The sequence below is a fragment of the Chlorocebus sabaeus genome, chromosome 25 (genome assembly GCF_047675955.1).
Source record: "Chlorocebus sabaeus isolate Y175 chromosome 25, mChlSab1.0.hap1, whole genome shotgun sequence".
Classification (NCBI taxonomy): domain Eukaryota; kingdom Metazoa; phylum Chordata; class Mammalia; order Primates; family Cercopithecidae; genus Chlorocebus; species Chlorocebus sabaeus.
Window position 1 is genome coordinate 47,068,607 of NC_132928.1, and position 21,775 is coordinate 47,090,381.

The 21,775-nt window shown below is 43.5% G+C and overlaps 1 protein-coding gene across 5 annotated transcripts in view; it reads left to right on the top strand.

Annotated features, from left to right (window-relative positions):
- RGS8 (regulator of G protein signaling 8) overlaps positions 1–21,775 on the top strand; it is a 42,599-nt gene that overhangs the window by 13,231 nt on the left and 7,593 nt on the right. For 4 of the 5 annotated variants that reach the window (XM_007989268.3, XM_037985851.2, XM_073011707.1 and 1 more), the window contains 3 exons: positions 1,625–1,753; positions 4,393–4,494; positions 5,320–5,384. In XM_007989268.3, coding sequence (XP_007987459.1) covers positions 1,728–1,753; positions 4,393–4,494; positions 5,320–5,384 — 193 coding nt within the window. In that variant the 5' untranslated portion in view covers positions 1,625–1,727. The remainder of the gene's footprint in view (positions 1–1,624; positions 1,754–4,392; positions 4,495–5,319; positions 5,385–21,775) is intronic. The other variant, XM_007989265.3, reaches the window with a different exon arrangement.

Sequence of the window (21,775 nt, forward strand, 5' to 3'; positions counted from 1 at the left end):
TCACACCATTGAACTTCCTGGGCTTTGGGTAACTTCTAACTCTCAGAAGTCCAGGGCCAAATGGGATAAAAGCCCTGAGGTGCTGGGATGGGCAAGGCAGCTGGGTCAGAGTGTCCTGCTGATTCTTATTTACTGGCATCTGTGGCTGAGCGCATCAAATGGGTAGTGGAGGGTCTGAGCAGCAATTCGGGCAGTGCTGGATTTGAAGGAGAGAGACAGGCATCTGAACAGCATGGGCAAGCTAGTGTGGGCTGGCAGTGGGATGGGAAGAGAGACAAGGTGGGGACAGAAGGCTGGGTGATCCCCTGCCCCAAATGACCTTGCCTGCAATGTAGCTGGGTAGTCGTCTCTGGTTCCACTTGGCTCTAGGATAATAAAGGTCCCTGCGTGGATTTCCCCTTCCCCTGAGGCCATATCCCACAGCAAGAGGCCTAGGTGCCCCAAACATGACTTCTAGGGACCGTCACAACTGCAAAAGCTTTGACTTCATGACTCCTGGGGTCTAGGTGTAAGCCTGGTTAGGAGAAAGATTAAGGAAATGTCCCTGCAGCCAGGGAACACAATCCATGATGATGGGCCCTCATACACAGTCTAACTAATTTTTTTTTCTAGTTTTCACAAAGCAATCTTTAATTTTATTAATTGCAGTATTATTAAAGAAGCTATTTTTAAAAAGTGCTTGTGAAATAGTCACGGTAATATAAAAATAATTTAAATGATGTAGCTGACATAGGAGTCTTATCTATCTAAATTAGGTTTCTTTTAAAATGGGTTCTATGTTTGGTGTCAGAGTTCCCCAGGGGAGCCCTTTATGGATAGGCTGCTCTCCTCACGTGTTTCTTCCTATCAGAGGTCTTCTGCGGGAACAAAGGGTTTGAAGCACTGAGAATGGGACCCTCAGGAGAGGAAGACTGTGAGTCAATCAGCTTTCAACCTCAATGACCCCTGTCTCCCCACACTCATGTCCTTCCTGCTTCGTGTCAAGAATAGGCCAGTCCCCAGACTGAGGAAGGTCATGTAGGCTCCATATGGGCGAGAAAGGGTGACTTGCATATTCATTTCTTCAGCCTGCACCTGTGATCCCTGCAGAGGAGCAAGCCTGTGTGGTGACGGTGCCTGACAAGCCTCTTTTGGAGTTCCTCCAACCTCCCTCCCACTCCCACTTTCCCGAGTCTCCACGCACTCCCACCTGGGACAGGTGCCCTTGGAGGGAGGCGAGAATCAGAGCAGCATCCAATCAGGTTATTTTGGAGCAAGTGCTGACCCTGTCCTCCAACCCCACTGGCTGGTCACTTGGGCCCCACTTTAGTAAGAGAAAGAGAACAGTAATTTTTGGTTTGCGAGGCCCACGCCTCTCCTGAGGCACACGTCCCACTTTATTTTTGATGGCCAGTCGTTGGGGAATCAGGAACTCCTAACCAATAATCAACAACATGAAGCCACCAACAATTTGTTCTTGTCCATCCTTGGTTTGTCACCCCCGCTAAGGACAAGTGGACATTTGTGGGGCCTGGGGGGATGTGTGTGGGGAGGCGTTCCGCTGGCGGAAGCCTGTCTGAGAGGAAATGTAGCGCAGTCAGATGAGAGAGGGTGGCCCCTCTTACAGCAGATTCTTTGATTTTAGGTGAGAGGACGTGCAAGGGTAAATTCCTGAGCCCCGCAGTCTTATTTGCTGCCCTGACGTCCCTGCAAACCAGTCCAAGGGTTAACCGTAAGCGGATGCCTGTATGGCGGCCTTACTGATGCCACGCAGGTAATGAATCAATGGCCTGTTTTCTTGCCCCTGACCCTTTCCTCTTTTCTCCACCTTGTCACCCCCTCTGCTATTTGAGCCTGGCCCAAGCCTCCTTAGCCCATGCGTGGTCTAATTGCATCTGTCCCCATAGGCCTCCTGTGTGAACTGCACGGTTCTTGTCTGTATGCCTCTTGCAAAGTTGTGGCCTTGCAAGCAGGAACTGCCTTAGCTGAAGCCCTCCCATTGACTGGTGAGACAGCTTGGCAGTGACTTATGGGGTGGGATGAGGGACTGTGCATGAGCTTGTATGGAACCATTTAGGGATCTCTGTGAGTTACTGGGATAGGGGCTGTAGAAAAGAGACAGACAAGGGAAAGCCTCGTTATTTTTTAAAAAGTATCCTTAACCTTTGACTCCTACTTCTAACCTCATTATTTCAGACCTAGCTAAGAAGATTATAATTGAGGTCTTAGCTGGAAAGATGAAAAATAAAACCATTTTGTCCCAAAGAATATTTTGTTGAAGATTTTTGCAAACTATTTGGGAGAATCACAGTTGTCTTGGTAACAAGTAGCATCCTTTACACCGGCCCCTGCTAAACCTTGTTAAATGGCTTGTGTGGATTTGCCATTTTTCGAAAGTCCTCTTGATTGTTCTTTGAGGGCAGTGACCTGAGTGTTTTATGATTGATGATCCTGAGGCACGAGGAATGAACCAACTCACTGAAAGTTGGGCTTTGGCCTATGGGGCAGCCTGAGCAGGACCTTTACTTGAATTCATGGAATGTGATGACTCGAGGGCCCTTAATCAGCTGCTTGCATGGCGTGCTGTCAGACACCCTGCAATTTGCAAGCATGAGTGGACACATAAGATGCCCGCTGTTGCAGGAGAGAGAATAGCAGTAGCCAATGTTTGGAAATGCCATGAAATGGATGGCTTTACAACGCAGCCTGGCTGAGATTCAAGGTGGGAGCAGGGGACGTGCAGGCCCAATTTTTTGCAGGAGAGAGGATATTTCTGGGAACTTGGATGTTCCAGCCCTAGGAGGCTCTTCAGAGATGTGCTGTGGAATACAAATGCTGTCCATCCCTGCCAAATATAATACCATCCCAGCAGACATTTCTTGGATAAAATTTCTGTGAACGAAGACAATTACCAGGGATGAAAATCCATTTGAAGTAAAAGAGATTGAATTGGATGACCTCTAAGGTCTCTTCCCACCCCTAGGAAAAAGAGGAAAGAAAGCTAGGCCAGAAGGACTCCTTTCAACATGCAGAATGGCATCTTCTAGGACTATTTCTGTGGCAAATTGTTGCGAACGTGCAAGCAGCAGTTCCTTTTTCTAAGTCACTCTTAAGTCCTGATTTGATTATACTAAACCCATCCCACTTACCTTTGCCCTCAACACAAGGAGTTGTCATAGTTAAAGGTCAGGGGTCAGCAAACTTATTCTGTCAAGGGCTAGAGAGTAAATATTTTCGGGTTTGTGGGCCGTATGGTCTGTGTTGCAACAACCCAACTCTGCCCTTGTAGTTGAAAGCAGCTTTAGACAATTTGTAAACAAATGGTGTTGTTGTGTTCCAATAAAGTTTTATTTACACAGACAGGCATCTTTTCAGGGCTACAGTTTGTCAACCTCTGATTAAAGGTTAACAGAGGCTAGCTGGGCATGGTGGCTTGGGCTACTCAGGAGGCTGAGGCAGGAAGATCACTTGAGGTCAGGAGCTTGAGACCAGCCTGGGTAATATAGCACGACCTTGTCTCTAAAAAAAAAATTAAACATATAAAAAAAGTAAACTGGTAAACGGAGGCTAATGTTGGTAGTCAGAAAGAGACATTAGAGTAACTTCTCACTGGATCTGTTATAAGAGATAACTATTTGAGTGCCTGATGTCATTATATGGATCCTTTGGGAAATAAAACATATGAGAAATATAAACATACATGCTAAAAATTTAATTATGCTTATTGAGATAAGCCTAAATGTAAATAGGAATACATGAGCTTAGTTAGGCAAGCATAAGAACTGACAAAGGGGACATTGGTTCTTAATTGCTGATTGTACCAATTACTCTTCTCCCCCTGCAAGCATCAATCCTATGGGTTGACTATAGCTAGATTTGTGGGATGAGTGGGGAGAACTTGAGTTGGAACTGACCTGCCTTGAGGCCCCCTACTTTGTGCTTAAGACTCTGATATGCACCCTGCACCTTGCAAACATTCCTCTGCTCCTGGTGTGGGTACCACTTCTGGGTCTTTGCAATCAGGAGCTGCTGCTGCTGCTGTTACTTTGCCCTCCTTGTGGAAAAGCAAAATATGGATTGTTATTTTGTTATCACTGTATTTTCTTTCCCTACAGAGAATCCTAATTTAGAAATTCTTCCAAGCTAATGACCTTCATTGACTTACCATCAACTTGCCGTGTCAGCTTTAAAAAGCATTAAGCCTCTAGGGGGCCACGTAGGGTACCTATGACTGTTCAGGTAGTTATTGATTCTCTAGGTGTTCTCTTCCTGTTCATGAAGTCTTCAGAGACCACCTGGGGAAGGGTGGGAGCAGTGCTGGCTCCCGTAGCAGCAGCTCCAGGGGCCCTGTATAGAGCTGACAGCTGTGATCATGAGAGTTTCCCCGTCCTTCTGCCCCTGTGCTTGTTGCAGGAACAAAGGGATGAGGACTCGACTGGGATGCCTGTCTCACAAGTCAGACTCGTGTAGTGATTTCACAGCTATTCTTCCAGACAAACCCAACCGCGCTCTCAAGTGAGTAGTACGGCCACGTGCCATTCCCTGGGTAATACAGCGAGTAATATAGCTCACTTCTTTAGTGAGTTGCTGACCAGAGGAGCCACAGGAAAAATCCTGTCTCTTGGCAGCTCCTTTTATATCACTGGATATGAGTGAAAGGATTGTTTATTTTCCTTTTCAAAATGTATAGCTTAGAGATCTCTTTTTTTCCCCTAAGAAAGCCATATCATCCATCACTCTTAAAATTGTGGGTGGCAAAGGATACTTCTGGGTTCTACTTAGTTGTCAATCTGAGCTCTCAATTTGGAAATAAATGTTCAAACTTACTCTAAAAATATGCTTAGATTCAAGTAACCTGAATTCAGCACCTCTTCTGTGCTGGTGCTGTATTAAATGTCATGGATGTTACCTTGTGTAACCCTCACACAACTAGGTAATGGGCATCATTATCCCCATTTCAGGAGTGCAGACATTTAGGTGACAGTAAGAATGGAGTCAGGAGCTGAGTCTAACTTTTCTGACTCTAAGACCAGTTTCTTTCCATCGTTACCTCGACACCTTTAAATTATGTACTTACTTAGCTTTGTTCTTTAGACTAAAAGTCAACAGACAAAATTCACTGGATTCCAGTCTTGAGGGTTTTTTTTACTTAAGAGTGTACAAATTTACAGCGACAGAATTGCAGGAATCCAGGTATAGTCTTCATTTCATTTGCTACCCGCCACCCCCCATCCACTCCCCACATTTTTCCAATTTGTTTTTTTGAGAAAATCTTAGTGGTTGTTGAGGGCAAGGAGGTTATTTCAGAAACGTTCAAGACAGATGTTTCTTTTTTTCTAGGAGATTATCCACAGAAGAAGCTACGAGGTGGGCAGATTCCTTTGATGTGCTTCTCTCTCATAAGTGTAAGTAGAATTCAGGTCATATCATGACATGGCAAATCATCCATTTAGTGAGAGATGTACCAAAGGCCTGTGATGATCCAGGTATGTACTAGGTGTTCCAGACCTCTGTGGGCCATGCTGTCACAGAGCCTCCTGCCTAGAGGAGCATATAGAAAAGAAAATGAATGATTTAAATGCAGTGAGATGAGGGCCTTCTTTTCTGTTTTCTGGGTTCAAAGTATGATCCCAAGAAGCCTTTGTATTCTCAGCAGTTTTAGCAAGAGAGAGTTTAGCTTAGAGGTTTGGAATGATGGGCTCATTTGGGAATGAGAGAAGCTAGGTTCCAGCCAGATCTCATTTGTAGAATTGAATGGCCTCCCCCCAAATTATGGGAGAGTCTTGGGCTATGCATCAGTCAAATGAATATTTTGTGCATTTTATTATTCACTTGAGTTGACAGTTTTTGAGTTTTATTGTTGCTTTTTGTTTTGAGGGTTTGCTATCCCAGCTGCATTTTACCTCTCAATTTCTTACTAAGTATACATTTTACTGGAATACAATTTCTGCTATACTTCCTCTTCCATTTTTCCCTTCCTCGTCTGTAATGCCTTTTGTTTCCCACGAAGGCAGAAATAGTTGTGCATATTGTGGTGTGGAGAGGGCAATTTGATGTCAGCCAAACTTTTCATCTCTTGCTTTTTCTCATTATGTGCAAGTTCAAATTCAATGGCCTTTGAAACTAGTGGCATTTAATACCTGGAGATGGCAGAGGAGGGGTGAGGAAGAGGGAGGGGTTTTGCAAAGAGAAAGAAGGCTTCAAACAGACATTTCCTGTTCCTCTTAAATATGTCGCAGTGACACTAGAAGCCCTAAGTGATCTGGCAACAGAGGGCTGCTTTTAGTTTGGAGTAGTGTTTCCACTTACTTGGAGAAAATGGTTTGGTACAATTAAGTGAAAGGCACTGGGTGGGGGTAAGACCTGCGTTCTTGATTTTGACTCAGCGTTGTTACTAAGTAGTTGGGTGGTCTTGATAGAAACTCTCAGTCTTCAGATGTCTTTAGAAGTGATTTTGCTTTCAATTTGATGAGCAGTTCCCTCCAACCATGCTACTGATCTGGATACACTGATTAATAAATACGTTTGAATAGATTTTAAAATGAAATGCAAAATCTAAGAATAAGTACATATTGTAGCAAGCAGTTTTGTGAGACAAATAGTCACTTTAGTATTCTGTGGATTGCACTTAGGAAGGAAAATAAGACAGCATAGATATAGCATATGTAACATATGGCTACACCCCAAACAGCAAGCTTATGTGATGAATTTGCCAAGGTAATGGCAAATGTATAATAATATTTAGGATTTGCAGTAATGCTATTTTTTTTTTTTATGAGGCTATTCTGACTTTTTTTCTGGAGTCACATTAGGCTAAACAAGTGTCACTACCAATTTTCGCCTTCTTTTCTGGCTGGATTTCATTCAAGGTCATCTTGAAGTTTGGTTTCTATTTTAGCCTCACAACTGACTCACTTAGTTCAAGTCCCTGAGGCTGTTTCCTCATTCTAAAATGGGGATGGAGATGCTTGCTACCTGTCACTGAATATGAGAAATTTAATAAGAGGACACCTTTAGTTGATTTCGAGTTCTCTACTTAAAGATTCTCTACTTAAGAATCTTTTGTAAGGATATGGTGGGTTTTTAAAAAAATGATACTTTTATTTATCAAATGCAAAATAAATGTGCCTTGAGAATAAGATTACAAATTTTGCTGCCAGTTATTAATATTAAGCCATTATGGTCAGAGTTTATGGTGTTGAAATTAGTGATAGGAAGCTTAGGGTATATTTAGATTGCTGCAGTAGCAAGACCTAGAAATGTAAGAAGTTTAATTTTATTTGTCTGATTTGATGACTTTTAAATCTGAAGACACTTGGTTCTACTTCTGTCAGGGATGCTTTTGGTTTTCAGGAATGCAATGGCACTTTTCTGAGATGGGGACTCTGATAAGGAGTTACAAGCTGACAGGTACAGTTGCTCAGACCTACAATTCCAGCATTTTAGAGGCTGAAGTAGGAGGATCACTTGAAGCCAGGGGTTCAAGGCCAGTCTGGGCAACATGGCAACACCCCATCTCTAAAAAAGTAATAATCATAACAAATTATCTGGATGTGGTGGCAGGTGCCTATAGTCCCAGCTACTTAGGAGGCTGAGGTGGCAGGATCACTTGAGCTTAGGAGTTCAGGGCCAGCTTGGGAAACATAGTGACCCTGTCTCTACTAAAATAAAAAATTAGTGGAGTGTGATGGTGAATGCCTGCAGTCCTAGCTACTCGGGAGGCTGAGGCTGGAGGATTGCTAAAGCCCAGGAGGTAGAGGCTGCAGTAATCTATGATCACACCACTGTACTCCAGCCTGGGTGACAGAGTGAGACCCTGTTTCTTAAAAAACAAAACAACAAGCTGACACCGGATTGCTTCTTTGTAAAACTACTGCAGAAATATGCTTTTTGAGCTTTGAAGTTTTGTGATCCTTCTTGGAGTCTGATGTTCTGTTTATATTTCTGTTTAGTATAGAAGTAAAAAGCCAAGGGAGTGAATGTCTTTGAAAAGAAAGGGGTCTTTATTCAGGAGTCACTGGTAGAATTTCAAGCTTTTAGAATTTGAGCATGTACTCCCCTGTGAAGGCTATGGAGTAGTCAGCCCAGGTTATCTTGAAGGATGTTGACAACTTTCTGAAAGTCTAATTAATTTGGGTTGGTATTGTGACTCAATTAGGGCTGATTGAGCTTTTCCAAAGGGATTGCACGTGTGCAGGTCTCTTAGGAGAGACTGTTGATCAGAGATTTGTGGAGCTTGCAATTAAGACAATAACATGTCCTAAGAAGTGAAGAGTGAAGAATCCCTGAATGACTGGGCTCCAAAAAAAAAGTACATGAGTCTAGAACCCACTCCCTGGTAATTCTATACATGTAGGCAGCTGTCCCCCTTAAGGTTTCTATTTCAGAAAATACAGATGATTATTTTATCCCCCCCATTCTCAATCTATAGTACATCTTTGCCATCCCTGTTCTGTTGGGTGTTTTAGGCACTCATTTATGTTTAAAAAGATGTACCGAGTGCTCATTATGTGCAAAATCTATGGTAAGCAGCTGGAGGAGGGGAAGCACAATAATGAACAAGGCACGGTCCATCTCTGGTGAAGAACGCAGCCTCTGAGCGAACAGGCATGCATACCAATAACACAGGAAACAATGCAGTGTGCTGACTGCACGATGGGTGGCCTCAAGATGCCAAATAGAATCCTGACATCAGTGCTCCTCTTCAATTCCGTCTTGTCAATATTAGAAGACCTAACTGATCTGGGGGTAGAGGCTGCTTTTGGTTTACAGCATGGTTTCCGCTTAATTGGGGAACATGCTTTTGGACAATTAAGCGAAGAGCATTGTCTGGTAGTCAGATCTGTGTTCTCGATTTTGACCCAGCTGTTACTGGATATCTGGATGATCGGGATGGAGTCGCTCAGTCTCTTAGAAATTCTGTTTCCTCATCTACATAATGAAGGATCTGGAGTAGGAGGAGGTGTCAGAAGCTGGATCCAGGATGCTCTCTGTAGCAAACAGAGAGGCTGGGCAATAACCAATCACCTTTGGCAGGTAGTTTGACTCAGCGCTGCCTGCAGGGTTATGTAAAAGACTGCTTCAGAGCTGAAATGGCTCCAGCACCAGAAGAGGGGCTATGGTGCCTGCGTTAAAACGCTGCTCCTCTCCTTGACTGAGCACTTCATAGGCTGAAATCTCAAGCAAAAGAAAGCAACTTTGCTATTTTTTAAACCTTAGAATTTAAAAAATCTGGAGGGCAAATGTTTGGAGCCATTTTATTTCCAATTATATTTGCTTACAAACGCCATACAAAGTGGAAGAAGTACCCATGGAGGTCCGGGAAGTAACCACTAGCTAAGCACTCTTAAAAACAGACAAACACTAACAAATGAACAATGAAATTGAAATTGCTGATGGCTTCATTAAGTAGGGAAGGATTTCTAACGTGCATTAATTTGGCATCTTTTTCCTGTCCACTAGTAACAATTAGTCTCCATGTCTATGAGTTGTGCACGTAGTCTGGCCCCAAGAGTGTGTGTGTGTGTGTCTGTGTGTGTGTGTGTGTGAGAGAGAGAGAGAGAGAGAGAGAGAGAGAAAGAGAATGTGTATACACTCAGGAGACTTTCTGCTCTGCAGCTCATACCCAAGAGAGAAAAGATTCCTCGTTTGTGGAAGGTCTTTTCTGACAGATCGCTGGGAAACAGGCACAAAATGCTGTGTATTCTTCTTTATTCCTCATGAAGTTCATGCAAATGTTTTTTATTTGTTTAGCTTTTAGTGGGACATTAAGTCCTGAACTCTGAGTTGGTGTTCCCTTCCTCACCTTCACTCTCTCTCTTTCTTTCCTTCCTCCCTTCCTCCCTGCCTTCCTTCCCTTCTTTCTCCCTTCCTTCTTGCATCCCTCTGTCCTTTGATACTTTTTGGACATAAAAAGTTAGGCTTATTCCAGTTTTAAGGTGAAGGTGAAGGCAGGGTTCCCTCCCCTTCCCTCTCACTTCTTATGTGTGACCACACACCTGAGTGAATGAGCACCTCACCCCAGTCATTTACTTGGTATTTAGCCTTGTTTCACTGTTTCAACAGAGCGTGGAGGCTCTCCCTGACCCATCCCACCAGGCCCAGCGGATGCTGGGTTAATGGATAGTACAGTTAAAAGCTCTTCTGCATTTGCAGAGCTGTTATCCACCTCTGAGAACAGGAGACCCACAGAGAAAGTTTTAGTTTTTAAAAACTAGCCCCTTTTGAGATAATGGTTGAGATGTAAAAATATAATGACTGGAGCTGGTCACACAGCAACCAAGCAGAAGACCCCAAAAATCAAATAAACAAACATTAAAATGATCAATTCATGAAATTTCTTAAATCATTCTTCTAAATGGCCTGTAGCTCTAGAATGTACAGTTGAACAGTCAGGCTTCTGTTTACTGCACAGCCCTCCCCACATCCCTCTCCAAGCCAAAACGTTCTAGAACAGCGTTACTCCAAGTGGTATCCAAGGGATGTGGTACCAACATCTGCTGGGAGCTTGTGAGAAATAAAAATTTGGGGATCCTCTCAGACCTACTGAATCGGGATCCCTGGGGCTGGGGCCTGGGGATCTTTTTCCCGTAAGCCCTCCAAGAAGGTTTATGCACATCTCAGCTTGAGAAGCCCTGTTCTCAAAGGCACATAAGTAAAACCAGGAATCTGGAGCATCCTGGCAGGGCAGGTGGCCTGTGCTTTCCAAGAAACACACTAAAGACTGTATCTTGTATGGAAGCTTTTCAAAGTGCTCAGGCAGCGCGTCCCTAGCGGTGCATTGTGTATCCCAGTTTCCACATATGTAGGGAGGAGGGTTCCACAGTAAACAAACAAATATGGCAGGTGTGCTTTCTGGATAGATTGAGGATAAGAGCTAGAAAAAGATGTGCGAAGTAGAGATGGGTGGAAAATAAACGTCTTTGCTTCCTTGCCATCATCTTCACATTGTTGTAGTTAGCACTTGGACCCAGAAATGTGGGTGCATTTGGTCTTTATTGAAGGAATGCCTGGAATATATTAGGCAACTATTAAAAGTCTGTTGAGAAAAGTCTGAATGAAAGCAACTGGACAGGCTTCTAACCCATTCTGTCACTTACCAGCGATGTGACCATATTCAGATTACTTAACCTCTGTGAACCTCACTTTCCTCATCTGTAGAAGGGGAATGATGAAACTTACCTTGTACAGTTGTGAGAGTTCAGTGTGATCATGGTTCTGAGATGCTAAGCATGATGACTTCTCCATAGAGGCACTCAATAAAAAATAGCGATTCTAATTATTTTTGCTCTAACATAATATTAAATTCATTGAGAAAACATGCATTTCATGCCTCTTATGTGCCAGAGATGGTGTCAGCTTCTTGATCCCACAGGGAGCTTGAGTTTGTGGATTGGAGGTAGAATTAGAATTGCCAATAGGGCTTCTTTGAATCCCATAATACTTGTCCCCTTTGCCTCATGAACTTTTGGCAGCCCCTCTTCAAACCTCCCCGTGCATGTGCAGGAATTCCATTGAGGATGTAGGTTTTAAAAGCCCAGAAGGTAAATTTCATATATTCCCTTTTTTGTGTGTGTAAGTCCCTGCAGTATTTCTATATCAAACTAACTAGACCAATATTTCTGGATACTTGATTTTCAAAATCTTTTAGACTATGGACTGGTGTTCATGGGGGTTTTTTGGGGGATGGGATACGGAGTCTCACTCTGTCGCCCAAGCTGGAGTGCAGTGGCATGATCTTGGCTCACTGCAACCTCCACCTCATGGGTTCAAGCGATTCTCCGGCCTCAGCCTCCTGAGTAGCTGGGATTACAGGTGCCCACCACCACACCTGGCTAATTTTTGCATTTTTAGTAGAGACGGGGTTTCGCCATGTTGGTCAGGCTCAACTCCTGACCTCGCGATTTGCCCGCCTCTGCCTCCCAAAGTGCTGAGATTATAAGCATGAGCCACTGTGCCCGGCTATGTGAGGTTTTATAATACTTCTCCTATATTAAAGGATTCCTTTGTGAATGCTAAACCTTCACCCTGTTAGGGGCACACTTCTTTTGTCTACCCCTTAATGGAAATTTCTTGCTGATTTCTTATAATAGTTGCAGATACAGGCTGCACCTTGATTTTCTGATTACTTAATTCAGCTTCTCCTTGATAAAATAGGAAAGAACATTGGAATAGGAGTTGTAAACTCAGGCTCTCCTTACTCTTCTGCTATCACATCCTAGGAACAAGAAGTCACGCAATCTCAGAGCTCACCATTTTTATGTCCGGTGTAGGGTTTGATCATAGGCTCTCTCATGTCCTTTCTGGTGCAAAGACTTTAAGAATCTTCAAGTCCTAATACAACTATAATATGTCACCTTGCTATGTATATACTAATGAAGTAGAGATCATTGAAGAATATTACGTTAATCACACTACTGAAGTATAATTAGCATATCAAATGGTTGCCAATAAAATGTCACAACTGGAAATAGTTTGTTCTCTACGTAATCTCTCTACATAAATCTTACTTAGCCTCAGTTATTTTTAGAAATTTTAGAGACAGGGTCTTGCTCTGTTGCCCAGGTTAGAGTGCAGTGCAGTAGCATGATCATAGCTCACTGCAGCCCTGAACTCCTGGGCTCAAGAGATCCTCCTGCCTTGGCCTCCTGAATATTTGGAATTACAGGTACAAACCACTGTGGCCACCTCCAGTTATTTGTTTAAAAGCATTTATTTCACAGATTTCGCAAAAGAAAAGCTCTGATCCTGATGCTATTCTCATCACGAATTTCAAAGCAGTGATTTGTTTCTGGATCAAAGAAGTTTTGGCATCACTATTAGTATATGTATCCTGGAGTTTAGAAATGTAATTTCCATTCTTCTCCTCTATCTAGTCTTGGAACACATTCACCAGCTTATTTTCTCCAGTTGTTCGGGGATGCAAGAGGACTCTGGTTTTTGGGACAGCATTTTTCATAAATAGAGAACTTAAAATAAATTGTTGTTGTGCTCTTGTATTTTTCCAAGCCTGGGAACTGAGCTAGGCTCAAGCCCACCCTGATGCCAGCTACATCAGGGCTCCTGGGCCTTGAACTGTCACCTACGCTCCACTCCCTGCTGTACCAGCTGCACTGCTCATTCATAGTGACCCAGATTCCTTTCTTATGTAAGCATCCTCCATCAAATAACTAGAGGGAGAAAGTCAGCCGCAGGCAGCATGTACAGCCGCGGCGTGTTCTTGGAGGTTCTGTGGATGCTCAGGTAGATGGCAATATTCTGCTCACTGTTCCAAGAATTCCGGACACAGGTCTTTCCCTTTCTGTCATTAGATGTGTATCAATCTCAAAAAATTACAATTTTCTTAGCACCCTTGACTTCTTGAAGAGTCATACAAAAAAAAACCAAAGTGAAATAAAAATGAAATGACAAAACAGCAGGTCCTTCTGTCATTTCTCTTCCCATTTTCCCAAACTGTTCGCCACCTCCTTGCCTTTCAGTTACTCAGGATTGTTTTGTATTGGGTATATTATGTTCTGTATGATGACTCCTTAAGCCACTGAAGTACAGGAATAATAGTCACTAACCTGGATTGAGCAATCACTGTCTCTGTGTCAGGCCTGCATGTTGTTTACACGTATGAACTTACCGCATCCCACAACCCTATGGAGCAGATGCTGTTAGGACCTGCATCTTACAAGTGAGAGAACTGAGGCACAGAGAGGTTAAGTCTCTTGCCCAAGCTCACACTTAGCTGGTATGGGTTAGAGCCAGGACAGAATCCCAGAATTCAGGGGTCAAAGAGTAGTCACTCTTTCCAACTACCTGAGGTCTGTTGGGGGAAACTGGTGGGGGGGGGTCACTCCAGTTGCCTGGGCTTGGGGAGGGAGCAGGGTCTGGGGTACATGGGGCCCTGGCAAAGGAAACACAGCTAATGCAAAGCACGTCACCCTGAGAGATGCTGGGAGACACAAATGAGCCTGTCAGAAATAAACCAGCATCCTGTGTTTGGAACCAACTGCAGTTCATGGACAAGTAGGAGGGTCCCGGTGGAGGGAAAGGGGAAAGATAGAGGAAGAGGACAAAAAGGAAAGAGAACAGGAGAACAGGGGGAGGGGCAGGGAAAGATGCTGAGGAGTCAGGGAAAGGAGCAGATGAAAAGCTTGCTGGGAGGAGGTGGGAGGTGGATGGAAGGGGAGAAACAGTGTGGAGCTGGCTCTATTCTATGCAATAGGCTAGGATTTTACACAGTTGTGCTTGGATTTGTTTGCTTGGTCACATAAGCAGGAAAGGTGGGCCAGGTGGGTGGGTGGGGAAACAAGTGGTCTGTCTACAGAAGCCCGCTGCTGCCATCTGCTCCAGGCAAGAGGAGGTGCTCCTGCAGCAGTGCCCTCTACCACCTTCTCCCTTCCATTGTTCAGACTAAAGTATCTCTTTGTTCAGTGCAGGCTCTGGGAATATAAAAAGGGTTGGGGGAGATTGGGGCTGAGAGGGGTGGGCATAGAAAGTGGGTGAGCAGAGGAGGAGGGGTGAGGGCAGGTGCAGTCTGCACAAGCCTTTGTGATCTGTGTCTATTGGGGCGTCTTTGCCACAATCTGTTCTCTGTTGCATCTCAGGTCCAGACCCTCCCAGGAAGGGCCCATGAGGCCAGGGCCATTCTCCCTTCCTTTCCCATCTCTCAAGCACTTCCCTTGAAATTCCAGGCAACTTTCAAGTTTCTTTTGGTTTTCCTCTTACTCTTTCTGAGCCTGCCCTGAAAATGCAGGCCACCACATTTTGGGCTGAGGCTGCCTGAGAGAACATAGCATCTTTGTAAGGCCACTCAGCTGTTCTTCATTACAGCATCCCCTGGACATGGTTGGAAAGGATGCCTTTCTGCTCACACTTCAGCTCTTTTGACATGAAAAAGCCACTCCACTGGGCCATCAGTGCTGTGGAAGAGAAGAGACTTTAGGCACCAAGTTATTGGTGGCACATAATGGCCTCAGTTCTCGCCACAGAAAAGGTGACAGCAGGTGTCCTTTTGCTGGAGAATCTCTAGGTCTGTGAGCCAAATGGTACACTTGCTGGGCCGTGGTATGTGTGTGATGTGTTTGCCTGATTTGGGCTTACTGTCTATCCCTCCTTTGGAGGCCTGCCAGCCATCACCAGAGGAGAGAGGAAGGTGGCTATGAAGTCAAGCACATGTGTGTGCAAATCCACTTCTCACCTTTTACTGGTCGAGTGACTACAGACTAACTCTCCATGTCTCACTTTCCTTATTTATAAAACACACTTTGCTAAGAGCTAACACTTATTGACTGCTTATAATGAACTACTAGGCACTTTTACATGGCTTGCCTCATTTAATCCTTATAACAGCCCAATTCAGTAGGTTCTGACATTGTTCATTATTCCCAGTTTAGAGATGAGAACACAAGGGCTTGGAGATGTTAAGGCACTTTTCCAAGGTCATGCAGAATTCAAACCCAGGCTATGTGACTCCAGAGCCTCTGTCTGCTTAGGAGCGATGATGTAAGGATTGAGTTAATGTGTATAAACTGGGCAGCACAGAACTCAGTGATGACATTGACATTGACATTGACAAGGAGAAGGATGGAGTCGTGGAACTGTGAAAATCAATCTGCTAAGAGCTATGTCTAATATGGGCTAATCTAAGTTGCCATGAGGACATGGAACGGAGTGCTAACTCTACCTGGGAAAGCTCATCATATTCAACCCCTTCAGTTTACAGATGAGATTACTGGGGCCTAGTGAAGTTGAGTGTGTTGTCCAAAGTCACACAGTTAATGATGGGGCTGATTTTGGTCAGAACTGGTGCTGCCAGCTGAGACCCGTGGTGCTTCTGCCTCAGCAGGCTGCCAGGTAATGAGAGCTGGCTATGAGTTCACCACACATCTCCAACTCCAAATCTCCATCCCCGCTGAGTCAGCCTTAACTGCTTACGGTGTAACTTGGTTGAACTCTCCTGCCCATGTACACCCTGTTTCTATGTTGACATATGCTCAGATACCCCTCCGCCTTCCACAGTGACTTTTCTCAGTTTCTCTCCACCCCACCTGGAAATGTCACCATCTATAGTGTTACTTGTGACCTCTTTGTCTTGCCCTACAGTGGGGATCCTCTCCCTCCACTTCAGTGGTCACTGGCACAGGCATCCCTCAGGCTACTGTCACACAGAGCTAGAGGCTAGACCTTCTACATGCATGAGAATGCTGGCTTTGCAGTTTAGCATCCTTGCCACTTACTGACTGTGTGACCTTGGGGAAGTTATTTAGCTTCTCTAAGCTTTGTTCTTTGTTCCTAAAAAGTGGTGAAAACATCAGGACCTAAGCTATAGATGTGCTATGAGAAGCCAGTACTGTAAGATTCATAAACCACTAGGTGTGGTGCCGGGCCCAAAGTAAGTGTGCTATCAATGCTTGATGATGTTACTTTAAAATTCTTTCTCTGGCTTCAACTTTTTTTTTTTTAACTTTCTTCTTATCATTCTCCCTGTCCTCTGTGTCCCAATTGCCACTTGCTAAATCCTTGCTATTCTTCAGCTTCAAGGACCATCTGCTGGCCTGGAACTGATGGGTCCTCTCTTTGAATGATTGATGCACCATCAAATTAAAAGTTCTTGCTCCCTTTTTGATGCACTGTAACTCCTCCAGGAATCTAAGTCTAAGCCTTTACAATTGTTTGACTGTTTTTTTTTTTTTTTTTTATATCACATTCTTATTTACTTTTCCAAGGTCGCTGTTCCAAACCCTTCCCACTCGCTTAGATTTCCCCACTATAGCCTACTCTGCATTTATAATTACTCAATTGATTATTTTAAATTATCACTTAATGTTGGTTACACTAGACTAGCCTCTAAATTCAATGAGGTGGTGACTTTATCTCATTTGTTTGTGCCATAGCCCCGAAACCTAGCACATGGGTGCAGCCCACATTCACAGTGACCTTATCCCAAATTAATAACAAAGATTAAGGCTGTCCCACTTGACATATCTCAAATATGTCCCTTTTCTGGCTGTTTTTCTCTATCTTCCTCTACCTCTCTCTTTTTCTCTTTGCCTTTGTCCTTAAGGAAAAGAAGTTCTTTCACTTTTTCTTGGTCCCTCTCCTCTAAAATTTCTCTTCAGCAAATACTATTCTTTTGCTTCTTTTAACCTCCTATTTTCAGTGCCCTTTCCTTTCTGTCTGCACACACATCAGGAGAGACCTTGCTTTGGAGTCATACGGACCTGGCTGGGAATCTTGGCCCTGCTCTTGCTGGTTGTGTAATTGGGCCATGTATTCCACTTCTCTAAGCTTTAATTTCTTCCTGCGGAAAGTGGAGTGATATTATCTGTGGATCAGTGTTGTGAAAATAAATTGGGCTAATGTTTTGTAAAGTCCTGAGCAAAGAGCATGGTGTACAGTAAATAAGTAAAATTCCTTGCCCCAAATCCTAAATAAATAAGTAAAGACAACACCTACCTCTCCTAGGCCCTACCGTCTTCTCCAGCTAACGTCAGACAGACTTTCAGGTTCCTGCCTGAAATGAGAGACTTCCCTGCATTCACACATAGTCCTTCTTTTTGCTCCTCATCATATTTCTTCTACCTTCCTGGGTGCAACATTTTGTCAATTAGATTCTTTTCTTGAACTTCAATTCCTGCTGCTCAACTGGTCTTTTCTGATCAGATCAACATTTACACATACCCAAGTCTATCTTTTTTGTTTGTTTACTTGAGACAGATTCTTACTCTGTTGCCCAGGCTGGAGTGCAGTGGTGCGATCTTAGCTCACTGCGACCTCCACCTCCCAGGTTCAAGTGGTTTTCCTGTCTCAGCCTCCTGAGTAGCTGGGATTATAGGCACATGCCACTGCACCCAGCTAATTTTTGTATTTTTAGTAGAGATGGGGTTTCACCATGTTGGTCAGGCTGGTCTCAAACTCCTGACCTCGTTATCCACTCTCCTCAGCCTCCCAAAGTGCTGGGATTACAGGTGTGAGCCACTGCACCCGGCCCTACCCAAGTCTATCTTAAAAAAAAAAAAATCTCTTTCCTGACCTCATGTTTCCTTCCAGCTATGCTGTCTTATTTCTCTACTTTTTTTATCTACCAAATTTGTTGCAAGCATCATCTGAATGACTGTTTCCACTTCCTTCAGTCTCATTCACCACCATACATACCATGGGACAGCTAGTGCCCCGTTACACCATGAAAACTCTTCCTGCCAACGCTTGCTGAATCTAGTGACTGTTTCTCAGACTGTATCTAGCTTGACCTCTGGGCAGCACTAGACACAGTGACCACTTCCTTCTTGAAATGTTCTCTTCCTGGCCTTTTGTAGTCCTGCAAAATTCTTCTGTCTCTCTGGCTCTTTCACAGGCCTCTTGGTGTATCCTATCCTATAAGCAGGCCTAGTCATTTTCAGCTGTATTATTATTAAATGCTAGTCTTAGTGAACTACTTCCAGTTACTCAAGTAAACTTTCTTAATTCTAGGCCTTCATTCCTGTGGTTCCCTCTCACTGAAATTCTCTTCTCCTTCCTCTCCTTCGTTCCCTTGCTTAGCTCCCCTCTCCTCTATTTCCCATGTCAGCTTAGAAGCCTCTTCCTCCCACAGGTCTTCCCTTCGCTCCTCAGGGCTGGCAAAGGCACCCCTTCTGGGTCCTTCATGACCCCTCTGCTTTCTCTATCATGTAACTTATCACACTACAGCATAATCATCATAATTATGTTTTCTTGGCTCAAGCTTGCCCTTGATGGCAAATTCTGTGAAGCCACGATTATATCTGCTTTTAGCGCATAGCATAGCCTGAGTCACATAACAAGTGAGTGAATGAATGAAGATTCATTCATTATTGCTATGTTGGATTGAAGGTGAATGTACCTTATATGAAGTTTTCAATGCTACATATTGTTACTTGTTAAAACTGGGCAAGTCCCTTTTCTTAGCATCAGTTTCCTCATCTGTAAGATGAGATGTAAAGCAAAGCCTCCTGAGAGCACTTTGCAGAAGTTATCTCTACTCATCCACACAAAGACCCAACAGAGTTGAAACCTGGATTTAAGGAGGTGATGCCTGTACCTCATCTAGCACAGGGCCAGACAGTTTCCTTAGCAAGGCTATCTTTACCTGTACCATGAAAGAAGGCAGAAAGGTAATATTCTTTCCTTGTCTGTAACTACATTCACCTTGCTCATAAGCACCTGTTTCTGTTCGGTTAGAAATTAAAATCTGACACAAACAACCTTAAACTCTCCCATTCGAAGAATGTAGTCTCTTCTGGTTTAAAACCAACCACAGGCTCTTCTGAGTTGCTTTTCCAAGTCACTTTCCAGTTACTCTTTTAGATAAACACACAGTCTTTTAGGGCCCCCTCATTCCCCTCCTCATTCACTGAATACAGTGGAAAGTGTGTTAAGATGGAGGCGGAGAGGGAACCTCTGGCCTACGGTCCCTCGGGTCCTCACTGTGTCCATTGATAGTGAAATTGTGGACTGGTCACTGCTCAGAGTCCCCCCTTGCTAAACCAGCCCTTCACTGAGTTCTCAAGGGCACTGGGTCTTCTGAAAGGAGAAAACCTCCTCCAAGAGCACTGAGGCTTCTACAGCTCCAGCTGTTTTTCCCTTCGACCTCTGCCAATAGCCTCTGCCTCAGGGGCCCCTCCTGCAAGCAGTTGGGATCTCCTGGCAGGGAGGCTGGTTCTCTAATCCAAGTTCCCTCTAGAGCCTGTGGAGACTTCTGGATCTTCTCCATGGAGGGGACAGAGTGAGGGAGGGGTGACAAAGAGAGTTTCCTTGAGAGATTTCATGGGTAAGGATTTTAAGATTTTGTTCTCTTACAGTACCAATGGTCCCCGACTTACTATGGTTCGACTTACGATTTTTCAGCTTTATGATGGTGTGAAAGTGATACATATTCAGTGGAAACCATACTTCAAATTTTGCATTTGGATCTTTTCCCAGGCTAGCAATATGTGATGTGATACTCTCTTGCAATGCTGGGCCAAATAATCTAACACAATGTCTGTTTTATAATAAAGTGCTGAATAGCTCATGTAATTTACTAAATACTGTACCAAAAGTGTTCTGAGCACATTTAGGGTAGGCTCAGCTGAGCTGTGATGTTCAGTAGGTTAGATTTATTAAGTGCATTTTTGACTCTTGGTATTTTCAATCTGTGATGGATTTTTCAGGACATACCCCCATCATAAGTTGAGAAGCATCTGTGCTTTGTTACATTAGTAGCTGCTTTAAAAGACATTGCTGAATTGAATGAATGATTCTCAGTCCATCTCTCCCTAAACATTGCTGTGTCATTGTTTCATTTTGATTTTCAGTTTATCTCAGGTTTCTAATCCCTTCTTCCAGAGTTTTGAATCCAGTGTAGTAATGGGAGCAGGAGGTGCCCTGAGCAGACCTCTCATATGAGTCTAAACTACGTTACTCTCCTCTTCTCTTTCGGTACAGGAACAATTTTATTTTCCACCTGCCTGACAGGAAGTAACTTTACATTATATTCTACTTTCTCTATACTTTATGGTTTAGAGTTAAGGTGATCAATCATGTGTTCTGGGTTTTGCCTGTGGTGGTCATGGTTTATAACTATTGTCTGCATGTAATTAACAGTAATGCAGGCTTCACTCTCAAAATGACCTGGTTTGGATAGTAAATTACATGGTCATCTTTCTTTTCTTTTTCTTTTTTTAAAGATAGGGTATCACTCTGTCACCTGGGCTGGAGTGCAGTGGTGTGATCACAGCTTGCTAAAATCTCAACCTCTGGGGTTCAGGTGATCCTCCCACCTCAACTTCCCGAATAGCTGGGCACATGCCACCACACTTGGCTAATTTTTGTATTTTTGGAGAGATAGGGTTTTGCCATGTTGCCCAGGCTGGTCTCGAACTCCTGGGCTCAAGCAGGCTGTTCACCTCAGCCTCCCAAATGCTGAGACTACAGGTGTGAGCAACTGCGCCTGGCCAGTCCTACTTTTCAAAATGAGTTTAAGCTCAGGCTTCCAAACTTAAATCTCCTTGTGACTTAAAACTCAGTGTTGGGAGCCACCCAAAAACCTTTCTCTTAAGTTCCTGGCTCTTGCAAGTAAAGGTCTTGGCTTTTATGATACTGTTCTAGTATAGACATTAAAATATCTATTTTGAAAGACAAAGATATACAATGACTTTTTATTCAGAGAAATGAAAACATTTCAAGAAAGTAAAAGTAAGCATTTGAATGTATCAACAGCCTGGCACCAGCAATCCATCAAATGACCCTGGCCAGTGCACAGTCCTGGTGGATAGTGGTGGACGTCAGATGCCCAGGTCATCCTGTCATCTAGGATTAAGAGTTGTTAACATTTTGTTCTTCTGGGAAATTTTAGAAAAGAAATAAAAGATTATTGCCAGCATCTTTTATAACCAGCAGAACACTTCTTTATTCTAGGTTGTATGTGCCCTTCGCCTGAAGACGGTTTACAGAAAACTATAGCTGTTATTTGATTAGAGGGGAGTGTGTTGAGGTTGAAATAACTTGTAAAAAATATTTTTAAGTAAAAACATTAACTGGATGCACAAGCTATCAATAAATGTGATTTCCCTTTCTAACTCGACATGATAACCCTGCTCATCTTGTGTTGGTTGGAAGCACTGCTTGACAATATGTATGATATTGATTAACAAAAATGAAAAGGCATATTAATTTGTTAAATCACTTGGCAGAAAAATTATGATCAATCTTAACTAAAACATAATTTGATAGGCAATATCTTTTAAAATAAAGTATATATGGAAGAAAAACGTCAAAATACAGCACTTCAAATGTTTTTTTAAAAAGAGGC